This window comes from Hippoglossus hippoglossus, chromosome 24 (genome assembly GCF_009819705.1).
Source record: "Hippoglossus hippoglossus isolate fHipHip1 chromosome 24, fHipHip1.pri, whole genome shotgun sequence".
NCBI lineage: Eukaryota > Metazoa > Chordata > Actinopteri > Pleuronectiformes > Pleuronectidae > Hippoglossus > Hippoglossus hippoglossus.
In genome coordinates, this window is record NC_047174.1 from 9,007,256 (window position 1) to 9,027,453 (window position 20,198).

Here is a 20,198-nt window from a genome sequence, read left to right on the forward strand (position 1 = left end):
AAATTCCCAGCCAGTATTTCTTTTTTTTAAAATACAATAAAAATCTGAGGTATATTACAAACACTGATAAATACTTTTGGTAATTTACATTGTAAATGGTTAATGGATTTACAACCACACCCTTTGGGGTTTTCCTATTTAAGAATAAGTCTGATATTATCAGTTACTGAGTCAATCCCATAGAGGATGTCAATCTTTACTTGGTTTTAACAGGACAGCTTTAATACGCATCAGGAGTTCGATAACAATTATGATTATATCAAGAAAATGTGACCTTGGGGCTGTTTTGGCATCAACCTCTTTGCCGAATTTCTGGGTGTCTGGGTTCGAACCCCATGTGTGGATTTGTTTCTCCAAATACTCCGGCCTCCTTACAGGTTAGGTTGATTGTCTCTATGTATTTAAAATACGATGATATCCAGCGTGTACTCTACAACCAACAAACTTTGGCCCTAAGTCAGCTGGAACTGGCTCCTTCACAGGATAAACTTGTATAGCTGATGGATCAATACATGAAAATGAAATAACGCGTGAACTCACAATATGAAATGTACTGCACTGTAAAAATCATGCATGATAATACAATGACAACACGAGTCAGTATAGGCCATTGGTAGTCTATGAAAGGTTGAGCTGGCGGATTTGAGGTAGTCTGTGATTTGGCTTTGAGGTCTGAGAAAAAGAAAAAAACAAATGTTGGCCTTTGTTCACTTCAAACTGAAATCAGTGCTGCAGAGTTCTGGCGATGACGGAGTTCCCATGTATGTCGCTTGAACACAAAACCATCCGAAACCTTTATTATTCACATTTCCTGTATAGATGACAGCGAAGCGGAGGAGGACCCAGTCATGGAAGGAGGGGAAACTGGAACTTCTGACCAGTGTGCAGCTAATTTCTGATATGGCAAAGGTGTGACATGAGTGTAAACCAGTGGAAACAATATGGCTGGTGTGGGTCCTCCTCTACCTGCTGTCATCTGACCCCTCGGCATTACAGGGGTCACGGCGCCAGACTGAAACCCCCGTTGACGTCTCTCATCTTCTCCTTGTTTCTGGCCTGCACCAGACCAAACACCACTCCTGCCAGCGTCATGCGTCCTGCCGTGCGGCTCCCTGTGCGGCCATCTGTCACCACGTTGGCCATCTTACTGCGCACGGTGCTGATGAAATAGGTGCGGACTTTGCCCTGGCTCTCACTCACCTACAGGGACAACAGCAGTCAACAACACAGGTTGGTTATTTTCAATCACAAATACAACACCTCATCCTGAGCAGGAATACAAATGCATGGTGGCGTTTATTGGAGGCTGTGTGTTGTTTCTTTTCACCAGTGGGTGTCTCCCTTGTTCAAGTTGTTCCCTCACACTCAGAGCTGGTTGTTTCTACACTTGCCTTTACTCAGGTCAGGGCCCATTTTTAGCTGCACTCTCCTGTTCCCAGCTTTCACCTCCACTGATTGATCAGACCTTGTCTCAGTCTGAAGTTATAGCTACAGATGGAGGTGAAAAGCATTTTGTCTTGGTAGAAAAAAAGTGTTACTAATAATATTAATCACAATTCAGGCCCCTGGTGCTATGCATGCTGGGTCATTATGGTGCCTTGCGTCTTTTTAGGTAGGTCTTATCCCACTGATGAACCTCCAAGTGCTCATGTTTCCGGTAAGTTTGGCTTTAATTAGTTATATGATGCTATAAAAAAAGGGATGAAACATGATTGACAGCTGTGAATGGCTAACAGTTGGTCAAGCTCCTGTGCCGGCAGGACTTTGTTATTAACGTTATTAACATTGCACCTTTTCAGCAACACACATCCATTCTCAGTTTCCCTGTACTAATAAAGACTGAATTAAAGTTAAATATTGAATGATCCCAAGCAACAAACAAACACAACCTCCATCTTTCTGTTACTCACCCCTTTGACAAAGATTTCCCCACGTAACTGCAGCACGAAGCCCCATTCTGCCAGTATCCTGCGCGTGGCCTCAGGTACCTGTATGCGGCCGCTCACTCCTGTGCTGTCCATGCGGCTGGCCAGGTTCACTGTCGACCCCCAGATGTCATACTGCGGCTTGGTGGCACCGATCACACCTGCCACCACCGGCCCATGGGCAATGCCTGTGTGAGTCCAACAAAGAAAATAATTTACTTGAGACTAAATGATATAACATTAGTAGCTGTAGGACACTAGGTATACTAGACAAGGGTGCATGTTATTTGTTTACGTATATAAGTGTGTGTGTGTGTGTGTGTGTGTGTCAGCCATTTACCCACACGCAGCTGAAAGTTTTTGGCACACTGCCTGTTAATCTCTTTCAAGGTCTCCTGCATTGCCAATGCAAACAAAACCAGCTCGCTCAGGTGATTCCATTCATCCATGGACGCCTAAGAGAGAGAGAGATTCACACAGAGTTCGACACAGAGAGAGAGAGAGAGAGAGAGAGGTGGAAGAATGGATTTATTAAAGCTGCTGCCAATGATTGAAGGACAAAACAAACTGAACGAGAGGATCTCCCACCTGTCCGTCTGGAGCTAAGCCAGAAGCTGCCATGTAGCAGCTCCCGATGGTCTTAATCTTCTCCACATAGTGGAAGTACGACTCCTCCAGCAACTTGGAGGAAGAAACACATGAAGATAAAGATACGATAATCTCACACATCGAGTGAGCTGAGTAAATCAATGAAAATTATACCCATTTGTCCTTCGTTTTTATTTTTATCAGCTGAAGAGGAAGGTAAATACTGTTTCAACTGCTCTGATTGAGAACCAGGTACCAACTATTTCAACAAATGACCCACCACCCTACAAAATATTTAGATATATGATTAAGTCAATGATCTGAAACTACTGTACATCACTCGCTCACCTCATCAAAGTCAGCGATGATCTCATTGAGCAGTCGGAGGCAGTCCACTCCTTCGTGTCTGATCTCCTTCTGCTCAAAATACTCATTGAACCCAGCGACGGAGGCAAACATAACACCCACTTCATCATAGGACTGGGAGTAAAGCTCCTGGAATGAAAATTATGTCAGATGCTGTAATTCTTGGCAAAATAATTCGAAAACACGCCAAACATTAAGCGGTTCAACAACAAATCAAATTTAAAAGTCCACTATAATATTAGAAATAAAATAAAATTCCTATCCCATAAGTTTGTCTTCAATTATTTCAGTTTTCAAAATAAGCCATAAACAGCTACACTAAAATAAATTTCGAGTCCAATCAGTTTATCCAAAATACAATTATAAAATAAATATGAATTCTTATCATTATATGTTTGTTCTACCTTGATAAAGGCATTGAATTCCAAATAGTGTGAGAATAAATGCATTTGCTCAGGAAAATTCCTGTGAAGTCATTGTCAGAGTCAGAAATGGGGTCGGGGGTGTGTTTGGTACATCGTCATTCTTGCTCCGGTCCAGGAAATGTCGAGCAACGTGCATGGGCAGGATGTTGTTTAACAAACACTCGTTGTGTTCCCGCAGATCTCTCATGTCCTCCACTTCCTGTTGGGCCTGCAGACGCCACAGGAAGTCCAGTCTGGCAGTGGCTTCCCACTGGAGAACAAAGAGTAGATGGATACACCATATATTAGAGATCACCTGGTGTTATGCATCAGCTCAGTATTGTTTGGGTCTAAATATGTAGGTTAGGAAAGTGATTCCATGACGACTGTTAATCAATAATGAGCAAACCAAGTACCTGTCGTCCATTGTAGAAGACGGCAACAATAAACATCATCATGAGGATGATGGAGATTCCTTTCCTCCGGACATAATGAGACCTGTGCAGAAGTAAATGAAGAGAGGTGGAATATAAAGATGTAAACTATGTGTTAAAAAAAAGGAAAATGTCATTAAAGAGAAAGTAGGACAATACATGTTCCGCTCTGACCCTTGCTGCATATCGTGGCGTGCAAGCGTGAGGAAGGCCACGTGGATGAGGTAGGAGTACACGGCCACCGCCAGCAGCAAGACCGCCAGCTTCAGCAGGGATTTTAGACGCAGAAACACGGCACAAGTCACCATGGCGATCACACCACTCAACACAAACACCTGAGGAAACAGTGAAGTAAAGAAGAAGATGGGGCGACAGAGGATGAAAACAGAAATATATCAAAGTTTTAAAAAATGCAGATAAGAAAATGTGAGAACACTTATTACGTGGTTAGATGTTTGACCTATTTACTCAATGTTATTAGATCATTCCCACAAACCAGTGTCCTGCACATCCATTAATACATAACCTCATTGGCGGAGGTAAAAATAAAACCCACCTCAGGGTAAGTGCAGACAGTGAGAGAACGCGAGGCTGTGTTAGTTCTGTCCATCGTGTCGGCCTCTCCTGTGTTAGCGAGAATACACCAGACCTGCACCCAGACACACAGCATTCACATAAAACCTCTGACTGCTAACAAAAGGCTGAATGAAGCAGTGTCACATGAAGCAGATGCACATTTCTCATTTTAGACATACTCAAGATTTGAGCTGACGTTTGTGAGAATGAACCCGAGGACCTCTCCTGCTCTACGATGGGTTTCTCTAGTTGTCAGTTACATACTTGGACAGAACAGCAAAGAAAATCACTCATCGTTAATCATTAATTTAACACATCCTTAATGTTTTCAAAAGAGCCAGGTGACCATCAGTTGAGGCTTTGTGCCTCATTTTTGACATTTTTGGTGCGTGATTTGTCAAATAGGCCTGAAAACACAGTTTGCCTCCTTCAGCAGGGAGGTCTGACTTTCTTCTTTATCCATATTTTAGAAGGGATCGTGAGAATAACAGAACACGCAGTGGCAGAGAGAAAGTCAGTGAACCCTTTGGAACGACCTGGTTTTCTGTATTAATAACACATGAAATGGGATATGATCATCATCAAAATTAACAACACACAAACATAATGTGCTTAAGCTAATAACACACAAACATGAATATTTATTGTGTTTTCTTAAATGAACACATTAAACATCAACTGTGCTGGTGGAAAAGTAAGTGAACCCTTGGATTTAACTGGTCAAACATCCTCTGGCCCCAATTTAATAATTTCAACTTTAACATTAGCTTCTGATGACGTGATGAAGGGTTCACCTACTTTTTCCATTCTGCATTGTGAAAGTTATTATAATGTGTTTGACATGGATAAGATCAACACACTGATTTGTGTATCTTTAGCTCAATAGATTTACTTGTGTTCAAGGGGTTTATGAGGGTCAGTCATGCTACACAGCATGTTCGAAGGTTTGCATGTTTACTGTCTCACCATGTCAGTCGAGGCCAAGCCAAAGTTGATGGCGATGGCGGTGAGGGTGAGCAGGTTGCGGGCGCTGTTGTTTTCATGGATCCAGCAGCAGAGGTGTTGCAGCGCTGCAGGAGTCCACTTGAACTCTTCAGCCAGGGCCAACAGCAGCAGCAGCATGTAGATCAGCAAAAAGACGGAAAACTGGAGGACGGCCGGGAACATCCTTCAGAGGAAGAATGAGGGAGGAGGACAAGAGGCCGAAGGGTGAGGGAGTGAAAACCTGCACATGACACCAAAGTAAAATATACTACCCATAGTAAATTTTTTATTACAAAGCTGATATTTTCGGTGAGAAAGATATTAGTCATCGTCTTCATAGAGAGAATTTGTTGTAACTTACTGTATCTGGGAGCTGCCACCCATTACTCTGCATTGGCAAAGATGACAGAGCATCTGACGGCAGGATTAAGCAAAAAGATACTGCCCGGATTACAATGAACATTTGTGGAAGGATGTAATACGCTTCAAGAAAGAAAGCTGGTGCAGATCCAGGATTTATTTTACCTTTTTTTTTTACTTTGTGAGATAGATTGTTTTTTGAAGTGTTCACGATTTAATAATTCATAGATCTTGATGAAAAAAGTAGTAAATTACTTTGCACACCCTAACCCACTAACCCTTACACAGTAAATTTGGTGCAGCTTCATCATATCTAATTGGGTATGCGCTCTCCTGAGTGTTATTCTAGTTCACTTGTTGTTGTTGGTATAGAGGGAAAATGTTGATGATTACTATTTATTTAGAGTTTAGGTATAAATATATGGGAATATATGAACCATTCAAACCTGATAAACCCTTATAAATGGAATGCAGCTCTGACTGGACGGGGTTGCTGTTTTCCTACCTGGGAGCCGGGATGAGGGCCTGGGCAGCCATGAGAAACAGGAGCATGATGAAGGAGCAGACCAAGTTGGAGTTGAACATTTCGTCTCTCATCTGGAAGAACTGGACCAACCAAAAGAGGTCAAAGAAACATCACCATGACATTTCAGGTACCGGTAAATGAACGCATGACTTTCCTGCCTGACTCTCCCCCTGCCCTGCTTACCATGTCCTCGATGTGCGTGTCCTTGAACACCAGGGTGAGCGGGGTGATGTGCTCCTTGTGCATACGCTCACTGCTGCGAACCTCAATAGCGTGTTTGATGCGTTTGTTGATCTCTTTTGATGTCGACTGCCATATGTTGGGCAGCGAGCCGTTTGTAAAGGAAGCCAGGATCTACAGTAAGGAAAGAAAATGTGATGGAATTTATGGTGTCCTGTTCTCTTTCTGCTTACTTAAGAGTGAGAAACTGCAGTGTGCTGCCATGATGTTGATTAACGCCTTGGAAGTGCAAAACAATCGTTAAATCATTGTTACGGCGGCAGATCTTATCAATGCTTTACATCTGCTTTTCATCTTCTTTCCACCAGATAACATCAAGAACATAAAAATTATTAGTGACTCTGTCTCTGGATTGACCCCTTTGCAAAGGTTTGAAGCTTCTTATAATAAAATATACAAAGACAGGTCTGTTGTGGGGTGTTTATCTTCAGATTTCCCTCACAAAGGCATGAGGTTGATCAGTTCATATTTTCTGCTATAAATAATCTATTGTTATTCGAATCAAACCTTTTTTAGTGTGTGACAGTAAGCACACAATGATATCCCTCTATGTTGTACCCCAGCACCTACACTGTTCATGTCAATGGCGTTCCCGAAAGGCATCTCCGGGTTCCACGTTCGGTTTGTCTTCTGGACTCTGGGCGGCTCGGCGTGGTCAACTTTGTCCCTTTCCTCCTGAGGGCAGATGAGGAAAGTGTCGATGTTGTGTCTCCTTAGAAACTCGTTCCTGTCGCGGCCATGGCCATCCTCTGTCTTGTAGGTGCCCTGTAGACAGTCCAGAGTCGCCCTGGAGATGTGGATGCGTCTGGGTGATGGAGAAGAGGAAGCAGAAAAAAAAAGATTGGTGATGTACACAGAAATCTCTAAACTATAACAAGTGGACATGTGGAGGAACAGGAAGTGGAGAGGGGTTGTCCATCTTTATTTACAGTCTTTGGAACCAGCAGGGACACTCACCCTGGTATTCCCCCGGCCTCCAGCATGTTGGCGATGCCCACGTCCCAGGACCAGACGTCAAACTGCCATTTCTGTAGCCCGAGCACTCCACATAGGACAGAGCCTGTGTGGATCCCAATCCTCATGTCCATGTCAAACTTTAACTGCTTCCGCACATGCCTGGTGTTGGTGGGAAGTCAAGTTAGAATGGGATAGCCACATTATATGAATTGTTTTGTGATAGATCATCATATTTCACAGGTAACTTTGACAGTTCGATTCAGAATTAAGGGTCGGCTGACCGTATAGTGCTGATCATAGCCAGGCCCATCTCAACACAGTACCGGGCATGGGCAAGCTGTGGCTCAGGGACCCCTGACACACAATAGTAACAGTCTCCCAGTATCTTGATTCGCAGGCAGTGGTGATCCTGTTGTGAGAGAAGAAACCAGGGAAATTAGAATCTAACTTTTCTCAAAACTATATAACCTGTTCACTATGATAAATAGATAAATGAAATAAAAAGTGCCGAGGTTTTCACCTCTGCCAGTCGGTCAAAGCGTCCAAAGAGCTCGTTGAGGGTTCGCACCAGATCCTGAGCCGACAGGTTCATGGACAATAGAGTGAAGCCCTTGATGTCTGCAAATAGGATGCTGCAGAGAGGAGAGATAACTGTGTAAGAAAGAATTTCAATGCATGACACATTCAAGTCACTCTCCGGTTTCTTGTCGACCTGTCAACACATGTTAGACTTACTGTAAATCAAAGTGTTAAATAGATATATATAAGCCTTGTAAATTCTACTGTGTGTGTGTTTACCTGACGTCTTTGTACTGGTGTATATAGATCTTGTGAAACTCCTGAGGATTGAGTTCATCTTCGAAAGAGCTCATGTCAGCGATCATCTCCAAGGCAACAAAGCGAGGCAGGATTGACAGCACCAGACGCTCCTGTGTGCCGACATAATAATCCCGTGATTTAACCAGCAGACTGTCTGTTTGCATTTCACAAGAGATTTCGAGAAGCCTTTTATCCTGGGTGCAAACTACCTGATTGACACTTGAGACCCCCTGAAACAGCAAAATTCTGGGGGGTCTCTGGAAAAAATATTTCGAAAACTATTTGTCACTTATATTTGTCATGGACCCCCCAATTGCAACTGGGTATTTAGCACATTGATTTTATCCCTCCATCTTAAAAGTAATAACAGTCTACAGTTGTCTGAATAAATTATGTCCGTGTCTACATATTACTCCAAGATTAACCTACAGCACAATGGCCGCCCTCACCTGTCTTTGGTTCTCTTGCTCTAGTTTGAGGCGACCCTGAATGCAGCGCCGCGTCTCCAGGAAAACCTGCCTCTGGGCGTGATCTGTCAAGTAGTGGATAAACAGGCCAGCTGTATTCATGCTCAGGTACAGCAGGCCTTTGGCAAACACCTGCATCCAAGTGAGAAAATATTGTTCACTTTTTCAAACCGGGAACATCCAAAACATCTAAGTACAATAAAAGGCTTATAGCAATGCAAGTATCAAATCGAAATTAAAGATAAAACATATCTTGATTACATATAAAAGGTTCATTTTAAAAGAGTGTTCACACTGAGATTTTACTTTCTTAGCCAATGTTTACAATCTTATACCACATATATTATTATATATATATTCCTTTATCAGGAGGAGGAATGCTTGATTCTTTTTGTTGAAAATTTAAAGCATTGTTACACACTGGATCAAAGCAATATCTTGAAGGATTGTATCTAGTAAAGGAGCATTTCTGGATTGATAATGAATAATCAAAAATAATATGAGACATAACACTGTAATATCAAGTGAGAAACAATAGTTTTACAGGCAATCAGTTGATTTCCTCACCTTTCTCAAAAGCATTGCATCATTGTAGTAGTGCACTATCTCCACCAGAAGGTGCAGCACTGAGGTAAGGGAGCCAGCGCACATGGCCCACAGCAGAGGTAAGGGCAGCAGCGTGTATGTGGCGAACAGCGTGAACAAAACGTACCACGAAGGGTCTTTTTCTAGTCCGTATACCAGTCCTCCCAGCACCTGTGTGGTCTGCGATAGCCAGCTAGCCAGGCCAGCATAGTGGAGCCACCGCAGGGACATGGAGTCTTTGCAGGTCAACACCACGATGCACAGTGCTATAGCGAACATCATGAAAATGCCCGTCAGGCAGCCACGCACAGAGTCTGTGAAATCCTCAGGGGCCAATGCCAGGTACAGAACCAACACGTGCAGCTTGGCCACAGCGTCGATTACGTTAGTGATAGCTAGAGAGTTGCGTCTCTGGTGAGAAGAGTGCTGCTGGTAGAGTTTCTCCAGGTCACGGGACTTGAAGGTGTGCCTCAGGGAGGGTATGTAGACCCCGTGAATAGTGCGGCCCCAGTGCACAAAGAAGTCGGCATCGCTGCCGTAGTCGTTGAAACAACCGCCGATGCTGCTGTGTGTACTGGTTGAGCCCCGAGGCTGGGAGGGGTGGACTCTGAATGTGGAGGAGCGGCGTTTCGTGACCCCACGAGAGCCCTTGTTGCGGATTTGTCTGTTGATCTCATCCATGTAGGCATCTGTCACAAAGATTTTGTGTGCTGGTTCCACACCAACCTGTCACAACATAAAACCAGAAGTGTTTACTGTAACATGTATAATTCCTCTTCTTTTTGCCAACTATCATACTACCCCTTTAAAAAGAGACCAGTGCAATGATATAGTCATGGCTTTATGGTTGGAAGCAAACAAATTTTGGCCCTTTACAAAGTGTCTTTTTATCATATATGTGGTTTACACTCCTTTATAATCACTGGATTGCACTTTTGGATACTGATCTTTGAGACTTTCAAGGGTTGGCACTAGACCTGGGTGATGAGAAAATATCAATAATAATACCAATTTAATTTGATATATATATATATATATATATATATGTAATGCTTAGGTGTAAGTGTCAATCTCTGCCCATATAGAAGAGTCTAAAACCACAACCTTCCCTCAGGGCCAAAATCAGTCTTCAAACATAAAATAATAATGTCACATTTATCTTAATAATGATCAATAGGACTGATATGAACATTTTTATCTTCATATAATGTTTGGCCATATCGCCCACCCCTGGTTGGCTCACCAGAAAAAAACATGCATAATTTTGTCACAGTTTAGCCCATGAGGTTAGTTTTACTAGGTCAGGTTTTGCGATATCTATATGTATCTATCTGTCTAATGTTGGCCACCATATCTTTACAGCTGAAGTGTATTTATTTCCATTTGTGGTGCAGCTTTAGCACATTTTATTTGCAGCTGTTTGTAAAGTAAAAATACCAAACTATAAGACACCGTAACTGACAAAATTGATTTTTTTTGTTATTTAGGTGTATTGACACTTTACACACGGGTTACAGTGATAATCTAGACTTGTTTGGTTTTGTAACCTATGTTCATGATGGCACTCACACATATCATCAGACAGTGCAGGTTCCATTTTTCTCAGTTTGTGTTTCAAAGGTCAGATGTCATGTTTCAGTTGATACATTCTGCGTAGTCTTGTAGGGGAATGTGTACAAAAGAATGAGAAACAAAGCCGTACAAACAACAGGTTCATCTAGCGATGAGTGTGGGATCACCTGAGCGCTGAGCTCCTGCTGGATCATGATGTGTTTCACAGCATTCTTCCACAGCATCTTCTTCCGCCGCAGCCCGGGTGACAGGGTGGCCGTCAGGCAGGGCGGCTCGCGCAGCCCCATAGGGGAAACCTGTGTCGTCTCCGTGAAGGTCACCATGGTGATGACCTCAGCTGACCTAGGCTGTTGGTCTCAGATCAGGAGGAAGTAGCAGTAACCTGGAGCGGGAGCAGGAACGATGCAGGAGGTGAAAGAGCAGAAGGTGGAGGCCAGTGAGACTTTACTCACATCACTAAGACGTTTCACAATCCTACAGTAAATCTTTAAATCTTTGACATTGTCAGTGGAATTTTCTTTTTTGGTACATCACTGATAAAAATGCTCAGTTAACACTTTCAGCAGTGAAGAATTTTTGTATTTTAATGGGAAACCTTTCTTCACATTGGATTTCCTTGAGGCCACAGTTTGCTCATTTTGATACGTCTTCCTTACACTTTCCACACATAGTAACAGCAACAACTTCTGAACTTAAACTACAATAAAGGAGAATCTTTGTGATTTTATGAGTGTGAACACACTGCATGAGTTATTACAGCCCATCACATGCTGTGTACGTTACACCAGCATAATATATGTCCAAATAAATGTTTCACCTTCCAAAAAAGCCCCTCTGCATCTTCTATGTTTAAAATCTTTTATGCCGACAGGAGTAACAGTGCTGTACATAGTCAGACATGTTGGAAAAGGTCACGTGACAGGCTCCACGTGTTGACACAGCGTGTGCCAGAAGAAAGGAAGCTTTCCAACAAATTAACTGGCAGCCAGATTTAGACCTGAGCTGTTTAATGCCCAGAGTTAAACTCCTCCGGGACCTTCTGGCTATGTTCATGCTGCCGTCCCACCCACTCACAGTCAACTGTCACCAGTCAGATTCTCAACATCACGTATCCACACTGATATGATGAAACGTTTCTTAATGAAAGAGCTGCAGTTTTAATTAAGGCTGTCAGAGTGGCAGTTAAATAACTTGCCATGTGAATGAATGGTACATCTCTATTGACTTTTAAAGCCTTACATGCTTTAGAAAGATCACCTGTTATCCAGCTGTACCAGGCATGCTGCCAATTTTAACACTCAAAATGTGTTTACAGACTTTTTGAATTAAGGCCCTCTGTTTGTTATAGTTGACACCTACTCTGAGTAAAATAAGTGTCAAACAAGTTGAAAATAGAAAACTGACCTGTATTTTTTTCCATATTGTACATCCACTGTTCCTGTCCAGCTTTTGTCCTGGGATAAATTCAGCCAGTTCGTCATAATCCACTTTTCCTGATTCCATCGCACAGGAATCGTGTACCAATCTAAAAATTAAGGCGTAATCCATAAATGAGAAAATGCAAGTATAGCCCCCCCTGCTACAAAGAATCCAAACGAGGAGAGTGGGATGACAGTCCAGCCAAGATGAGTGTTGAGTGTTGTAGTGTGGCAGAGTTGTGGGTTACCACCTGGATTGTTTTAAAATTAAGTCAACAATTGCGTTGAAGCGCAGCGGCAGGAGTGAGGAGTGCAAAGAGGATTAGCTGGACAGCAGCCACTCTCACTGGCCTGCAACGCTCAGGTCAAACGGGCCCCAATACAACATCCAAATAAATGCAGTTCTCTCTCTCACCCTTTGGCCAAGTCAAGCAGACCTGTTAACAGTGTGGACACTTTAAATTAAAAAGCATTACTATCAGTCTATTTTCATACACTCCCATGAGGAAAAGAAAAGAAAAGGAGCTGGCTCTTCACTGCCGTCATGCTCCTGGTTATGTGAATATTTATATGTGCAAGTAGGGACGAGGGGGTGATGAAATCCAAGCTGCCTGTGGGAAGCTGGATCCTAACCCATCGTGAGGTGGTTCGACGGCAAAAGGACCCAACATTCTTTATTTAAAGCATTTGAATTCACAAAATCTGACAAGCAACAGTTGATTCCTCTCTTAAATAATAAATGCATTGTATGAAACACGATAAAACATACTTTGACAGACAACTTAATGGATTTATTGTCAATAAAACAATTTACACCTATGTACAACTGTACAAAAGTACAACTATGGAGATGATGGTTCACAGATTTTCATAAGATTATATTTAAAAAATGCTTTATAAGATGGAAATTGTTTTGATTATTGATCTGCATCCCCCAGCCCTCAATTGGTCTTTTATTTTTTATCTAACTCTCAGTTTGTTTTGGAATCATACATGTTGTTGCACATTATTGTTGTACGTGAAATATTAGCACTATCAGTTAGTACAGATATGTGTCATTGTTTGGTCCCTGTCATATATCTCTATACAAACAAATACAAATAAATAAATAAAAGAAGATAAATTGCACTGTTCATCAACAAGGTAAAGAAACTTGAGCAGTTAATGACAAGAGAGAATATTAGCAACAACAACAGCTTTAGTGCAGAAGACCTAAGTATTGATGACCATGTGAGACACTAGGCTGAGGCCTGTGGTCCCTATACTTATAAGCTGGTTTAAGTTTTTGAGACTTGCTTTGCTAATAGTGTCCAGGCAACGCACAAAGCCCCTAAGGCTGATCTAATGAGTTCCCATCTGTCCCACCACGATTCTGTAGCTCAGACCTTTCTTGCTGATTACTGTACATCTAAAAATAGCCGCCAGGTCTAAGGCAATTAGTTTTACTCTAACTGCTGTCACATCTCTTTGACACATGGAAAGCATGCAATAAAAAAAACCCCTCTTTGAATATGTTTGATTCCCTGTCACTGTTATTAGAAACAATGAGTAAATCAGTGCAGGTCGTTTTGGAAGAAGATTGCATTAATGGTCATTAAGAAGCACTTAAAGTTAGTGCCTGTCTGTCTGTACACATTCCATCTGTAATTATATTTGGAGTTTGGAATGCATGTGAACTTGTGTCCACCAGCGAGAGGGAGTTAGAATGGGTTAGTCCACTGACAGGAAAGAAAACCCTCAGAAGCTAATTAGTATTACGGCAAACTGCTTTGGCTCTGGCCTAATCAGCTGATTCTCATACCGACTCAAACCGAACCAGCAACAGAGCCGATCCTGCAGCCAACGGGCTTGCCAAACATTTCACTTATGCCGGGCACAGAGATCTATTCGCGTCAGTCCGTGTGTATCACACATGCGCTGTGTGAACGCGTGTGTGTGTGGCATAAGACTGCAGTTGGGCGGTGAACGCTTGTAGCTTTTGTTGGCTGGGGCACAAAGCTCTTGTAATGAGGGCACGTACCGGCCAGTTAGGGAAGAAGCAAAGATAAACAATAAAGTAGAGACTGTTCTAAAACACTTTTGTAAAGAAAATCTAATCCCTACTAATCAAAACAACAGGTTGCATCAGAATTTTCATAACCAGTGACTATTGATTATGGGATGTTTCCCATACATTATTTTATGGGGTCCAAATTTTCTGCAAAATTCTGCAAATGACTTCTACTCTTGCACAGATCATTAGCTTGACTCACTCTCGCTCCACATCCCACTGTATGTAGTGCCATCCTACTCACAAAGGGCCACACACAGGCGTGTCATTGAGCTGGTAAAGACTGGCCGGCAGCACGAGGCATGAGGGGCAGACAAAAATAATGCAAGGTAAAAGACTCGGGGAGTTCAGGGCTTAGTGGTGTTAGGTGACCCTGGGGAGTAAATGCCTTAGCGTGTGAAGTGGTCGGCTGAGAGGCACCAAGTTTAGACAGCAGCAAAGGTGGCAGGTAATGTGACACGTCATGTGAATCAATTATACGATGCCACTCTGCAAAATGCTAAGGTTAAGATTATGATAAACTTATGATTAAACAGTTTCGCGGGAAGATAATAATCACTTGAATTTGCAAACGTCAGTTCGATTCCCTCTGACTCACTGCTGCCACCAGGTGGTAGTTTAGATGACCTGCTGCAAAAGCAAGATATTCCATCCTCATCTCTAGAACTATAGTTAACAGAGTGCAGATTTTTATCGAGGATTACCTCTAATAAAGCCCGATAATAATAGGGAGTTGGCATTTTGTTATACGTACCCTTCATTTTCAATGATACGTGCACCGCTGCACAAACTGGAGATGTTGGCAGACAGTTAGAGGTCTGGATGCTCCACTACCTTTCTGTGAAAATAGGACATATGAACAGAGATTATATGAATAAAAAGGAACATTTTCGTTAGAATCAGCATCCACTGAATAATTAGAGAACATGTCTTTAAGTGGGACAAGACAGGAAGTAAAGTCCTTGCACACAGTGTCCAACCAAGTGGTGCTGGGTAAAGCTATACTTATAATAAATGGAAATTTAAGGATAATGTATACTGCAGCATTACAATATTTATATCAATGCTTTCCTTATTTTTACAACCAGAATTGTTTATTTTTAGCCACAAGAATAATAATTTACAGTAATTCAGCTCAGCTATAATGAGTCACTGGTTCCAAAACTAGGGTTCAGAAACACTAAAATAATCTCCAGATATCAGATTAAATGACAATTAGCCAGGACAGATTTTATATAAAACAATTGTAAGTAAATTCAAAATTCTAAATGTTTTCATGACCCTTTCTGATTGACCTTTGTCTCCACATGAGCCCTGAAGTGATTAAGCAGCAGCATCATCACATCAGCACATTACACATCTCTTCTCTTTGGTTTTCTTTTCCAGTTGAGAATGTTTTTTTATCCCAGCAGATTTTATTCTATTTTATTATCATTAGTATTTTTGATATATCATATTTTCTTGTTGCGCCTTTTTCTTTGTAAAGTTGTATTTAATGTGCTACATAAATAAAGTTGAAATTGACGCGTGTGTGCGTGCGCGTGTGCTATATGTGTGTGTGAGTGTCACTAATGCCTCACATACGGTCAGGAACAGCTGGGGGAACAGTGGGTGGATACATGTTGATAACACTGTATAATGTGAGAAGCTCTCGGACGTTAAGTGACCGCCTGTCACACGCTTTTAACGGATGCTACACGGATTTTAATCGTGTTCACTTCATGGTAAGTAAACGGTGCTGTCGTATTACAACTGTAGCGGTTAGCTAACGTTGCTACACCAGGACCATAGCTGGCTTCGTTGAACAACATGTCTCCCTTTAAATAACCTCGTTACATTCTGTCAAGCGTAAGTTCATATTTAAACCTCGTCCAAATCTGTTTTTATGGTGGAACAAAGTTACACGAGAAGCAGTGACAGCTAGCATCGCTAAGGCTAATTTCATTGACTAGCATCTGTGGAGGTTTGTAAATAAACACCCGGTATGTGATGATATGATAAATGTCACAGTTTGTTTTTCCTCACCGGACAGAAACGTGTCATTTCGTGGCGTTTCCCGTGTTGTGTCAGGTTTCACTTGTGTGTAAGCGCATCAGCTAACCTGGACATGCTAACTTCCACAGGCCAAAGACAATCCAGCGGTTTTCCTGATTTCCCAACCCGCCGGTGGAGACTCCGCTCCGGCCTGAAGTGCCGCCCATCTCCCCGCCGCTGTGAACCTGGAGGAGCGACGCCGCCTTGTGACGAGCATCCAACATGACAGGTGAGGAACACCCAGCTATTAAACAGCAGTTCACCTAAAAGTTCAATGTGGGACAGTGTTCGGAAAAAAACAGTTCATCACTGCAGATTGTGAAAATGTTTAGTCAGAGAAACTCTACATTAATGTTCCAACACTTGTGTGCACATGCATGTGATGTGCATGTTGCACAGGAATCCCTCACCATGCAGTTTCCCTGAGTTGATATCCAGTGATTTCCTCATTCCTTGAACGTCAAGCCCACGGGCCGAATGCTTGTCCCTCTGTCCCTCTGTCCCTGCCTCTCTCCACCCTCACTGTCTCTGCGTCTCCCTGTGTCTCTCGCCCAGAGAGAGACTCCCGGTGGATAGTGAGCCCCATTGTGTCGCTGAGATGTTTATTAATGAGAGAGGCGCGCATCGAGAGAAGCAGAGCTGCTGTTGAAAGGACTAATTCGCTAATCTCTCTGTTAATACGGTAAACCTGCCGATGCACTAACATAAATTACCAAGAAGCTCCAAGACGGAGACGTAGGAGTTGGTTTTCTGCAGCGGTTCTTTGAGAATTTGTGAGTTTGGTGTGGTGTCCGCCTTCACACACAAGTTGGACTTGGCTTCTCTGCTAAGGCTTCATTGAGGACAAGTGTAAGTGTGTGTGTGAGCATGTGTGAGCATGTGTGTAGTTTTTTATTCCTGACAAACTGGTTAGTTGTGGATTTTGCATTTAGCTTGTTTGTCAAGCACTTGTGAGTTGGATGTTTTTGGGAGTATTGTTTTGCAAGGATTACTTTTCAAATTCAAGAATTGTAAACAAATAAGTAGATGTTTTTAGTCTGTAACTTGTAGTGTTACATGTCAGTTTTTGCCTTTTTTAGGAAGTTTTCTGTGGTGTGTATGCTTGTGTGTGCTTGTGGGCTGTTGTGTGGTTGTTTGCCTGCCATGCCCTTGCCTGCGCCTGATGTCCCGGCCTCTCAGAGGCTGGCACTGGACTGTCGTACCCTTCTGGACCATCGCGTTGGCAAGGGTAAGTGACAACACCAGCTCCTCTGTTCTCTCCCTGGCTCTGTCGCTGTTTCTAAAACACACAATGAGAGAATTATTCCACTGAAACGTAGAAACTATTATTTGACTTGCTGCAAACTCCCTCCTGTCTTGTTACAAACAAGGCGGTAGAGCTTATTTAAGAGTGTGTTAAGGATGCTTTAGCACTCGAGTAGGTAACCATTGGAAGGACCACTGGCTGCGATCAGTATTTAGCACAGGTTGCTGATGAACAGTTTTGTCTAATTAAAGTGAAGTCTCATTATTTTCAGTCTGGGTCATATTTAATTGCTTTCATCCTTAATCTCGACTGACACATAAACTCTCATTGACAAAATGGTCTTTGTGGCAGGCACTGTGTTTCTACAGGGGATGTTGGTTCACAAGTGCAGGCGTGCAAGAGCAAGGAAAACAAAGCTTGATTGTGTATGATGCCAGCCATCTGAGCAAAATGACTTTGGGATTCATCCCAGGGGGAAAAAAAAAATCAAACTAACAGTAACTGTGAAGATACGTTTCTCCTAAAATCTCCCAAGGTATCTTAACTTATCAGGATCCAAGCTGTGGCTAAATGCAGTGGATGCATCTGTACAAGGCTGCAGCCTATGTCTGATTTTGTTTCTATTAATTGCTCAAGTGACAACAATTTACCAGCATCTTTAATTCATTGAACAGTCCTGATGTAACTCACTCTCATGGACCAATGAGCACTTCGGATACTTGTGAAATCCAGCTTTGGAAAATAGGTTTCTCACACATTATACACTGATACTATCTGGGAAGCGGATTGTTTCTGAAGGTTTCTGGTTTCATTGCAATTTCATGCATTAGAGCCAGTTATGTGATCATCAATATGAATTATGTCGGTCGTAGTTATGGCTGTGTGGCGAACGTGGTGCACTCCTCGTCCTGCAGGTGAGAAGCCCGACCATTAGAGCGATATGAGCCAGCTGCTGTTGTGTTAATGTACTATGGTTGTAGAAAATAAAACCTGGAAGAAAATAAAACAGTGATCTGCTAATAAACAATAGCATTTCACAGTTTTGTTGTTTCTGCTATAGATTTTGTTAAAATGCAAATACTAGAAAACATTTTTGATATGTTTTTTTTCTGCCATCTATGGGAACTGATTAGAAAAAAATAAAGGCTGTAATGTTTGAGGTTTCCACCAGCCGCTGCAGCTCTAACAAAAAATATTTCCAATCCTGTCAAAATGCAGAAAGCGGAAAAGGCAGACATTTTGATGCTTGACTAGAAAATGGATGGAAATGTAGCAGAAAGTTGCATAAGCTCAAAAGGAAAAACTGACACTAAGGAAAGAAAGAGGCATGGGACGCTTAATGATGGACAGGAGGGAAAGAGTGATGCTGTCAGGGGGTGGAGAGAGGGGGAAAGGAGATTGCGTGAGTGGGAGGAGTTCACCCTTATATTCCTGATGTGCACATTCTCTCTCTCTCTCTCTCCCTCCCTCCTCTTTTCTCTGTTTCTTTCTCTATAAACTGAGATAAATGATTAGAAGTGGGGTGGGTGTGTTTGTATGTGCAGCTGCATGTGAAATCTGCACTACCCCTCTAAGAAGGAGCGCTGTTGCAGAAGACAAACAGGGGAAAATCCAAGGTCATCACGGCACGCTTCTCTCTGACGTTGCCTCTCAGCCCCCTTCTGTGCCTGTGTTTGTGTGTGTCTGCTCGGCAGGGGGAGTGTGTGTAACTCATTGCATCGAGCCAAGCTCTGCACCAATCACGACGCACATTCATATGCCTTTTAGCTCCAAGCGCACGTGCACATTTATCCCAGAGTGAGCGGGGTGTGTATGTGCATTCTCAGTGCCTCTTGGCGTGCGTCTGTATAAACCACTGAAGCAGTATTAGGGAATCATAGGCTGCCGTGGTGAGAGACTCCAACATCACGAGTGATGTACGGTAAGAATAACAGCCCTTCCTCCGTTGTGTATTTGTATGCGTGCTCCAGCCTTTGTAGGTATGTGAGTAATGTGAAGCATCCAGCGTTAAAGCCAGTTTTCCCACATTCTACAAACAATGTTTCCGCTGAGCTTTCTTGTGACGGACTTTCTTGTTTCCCTCTACAGCGTATCGTCTCCTATACATTATGAGAACTTGGTCTCTCACTGTATGTGGATACTCTTGATTGTATTACAGCATTAGCTTCCAAGGCGACACAAGCTTTCAAGATGTTTATTTTTGGTAACAGACTTTTATATTTCTTGTTTCCTTCTTTTTATCTTTGAGGTGGTAATGTTGGGTTTCTCTGCACTTATAACACAGGCAGCTAACTGTTGTAGTTATGTGTGTTTGATTTGCTCTCTTATCCTTTTATAGTTTTCATGATTCTTTAATGATAAATGAATGCTTCCTTGAAAAGTAGTAAAGGTGCTGAACAAAGTTAAAAACCTGAGACGATGCCTTTGGTGAAATGTTGTTGTCTGTCGCTCTGGTGTTTCTGGGACATGTTGATATATGGTTCATTGATTAGTGCTAATTAAAAATGTAGGCGGCTTTGCTTCGTGTGTGCCGAGTATTGATGAAAAAAAGATTTTGGTTAGCAGGCTAATAAATCATCAGCCCAGACACGGGAAGATCATGTTCACTTCACTGCGCTGGTGAGCTACTGTGTGGAAATGTCTCTCT

The 20,198-nt window shown here is 42.4% G+C and overlaps 2 protein-coding genes across 8 annotated transcripts in view; one reads left to right on the forward strand and one right to left on the reverse strand.

Moving 5' to 3' along the window:
* Positions 1-16,465, reverse strand: si:dkey-206f10.1 (adenylate cyclase type 8). Of its 2 annotated transcripts, XM_034579802.1 has the most exons (22): positions 16,373-16,465; positions 12,208-12,328; positions 10,971-11,185; positions 9,214-9,957; positions 8,629-8,778; positions 8,159-8,289; positions 7,881-7,992; positions 7,642-7,769; positions 7,361-7,519; positions 6,974-7,208; positions 6,347-6,517; positions 6,143-6,243; positions 5,260-5,461; positions 4,274-4,366; positions 3,877-4,052; positions 3,700-3,781; positions 3,396-3,554; positions 2,862-3,008; positions 2,514-2,606; positions 2,266-2,380; positions 1,911-2,113; positions 1-1,200 (listed from the first exon to the last, which is right to left on the reverse strand). In XM_034579802.1, exons 3-22 carry the CDS (start codon positions 11,124-11,126, stop codon positions 1,000-1,002), a joined length of 3,558 nt encoding a protein of 1,185 aa, XP_034435693.1. In that variant the 5' UTR covers positions 11,127-11,185; positions 12,208-12,328; positions 16,373-16,465; the 3' UTR covers positions 1-999. The 2 variants fall into 2 exon arrangements, with proteins under 2 accessions (XP_034435693.1, XP_034435692.1); XM_034579801.1 differs by lacking the exon at positions 16,373-16,465 and having other exon boundaries at positions 12,208-12,769.
* Positions 15,822-20,198, forward strand: part of LOC117758269 (protein EFR3 homolog B) — a 27,537-nt gene continuing 23,160 nt past the window's right edge. For 2 of the 6 annotated variants that reach the window (XM_034579810.1, XM_034579811.1), the window contains exon 1: positions 16,931-17,533. In XM_034579810.1, coding sequence (XP_034435701.1) covers positions 17,362-17,533 — 172 coding nt within the window. In that variant the 5' untranslated portion in view covers positions 16,931-17,361. Of the gene's footprint in view, positions 15,996-16,394; positions 16,535-16,930; positions 17,534-19,132; positions 19,473-19,627; positions 19,755-20,198 lie in introns of those variants that run through there. The other 4 variants (XM_034579815.1, XM_034579813.1, XM_034579814.1 and 1 more) reach the window with 4 other exon arrangements.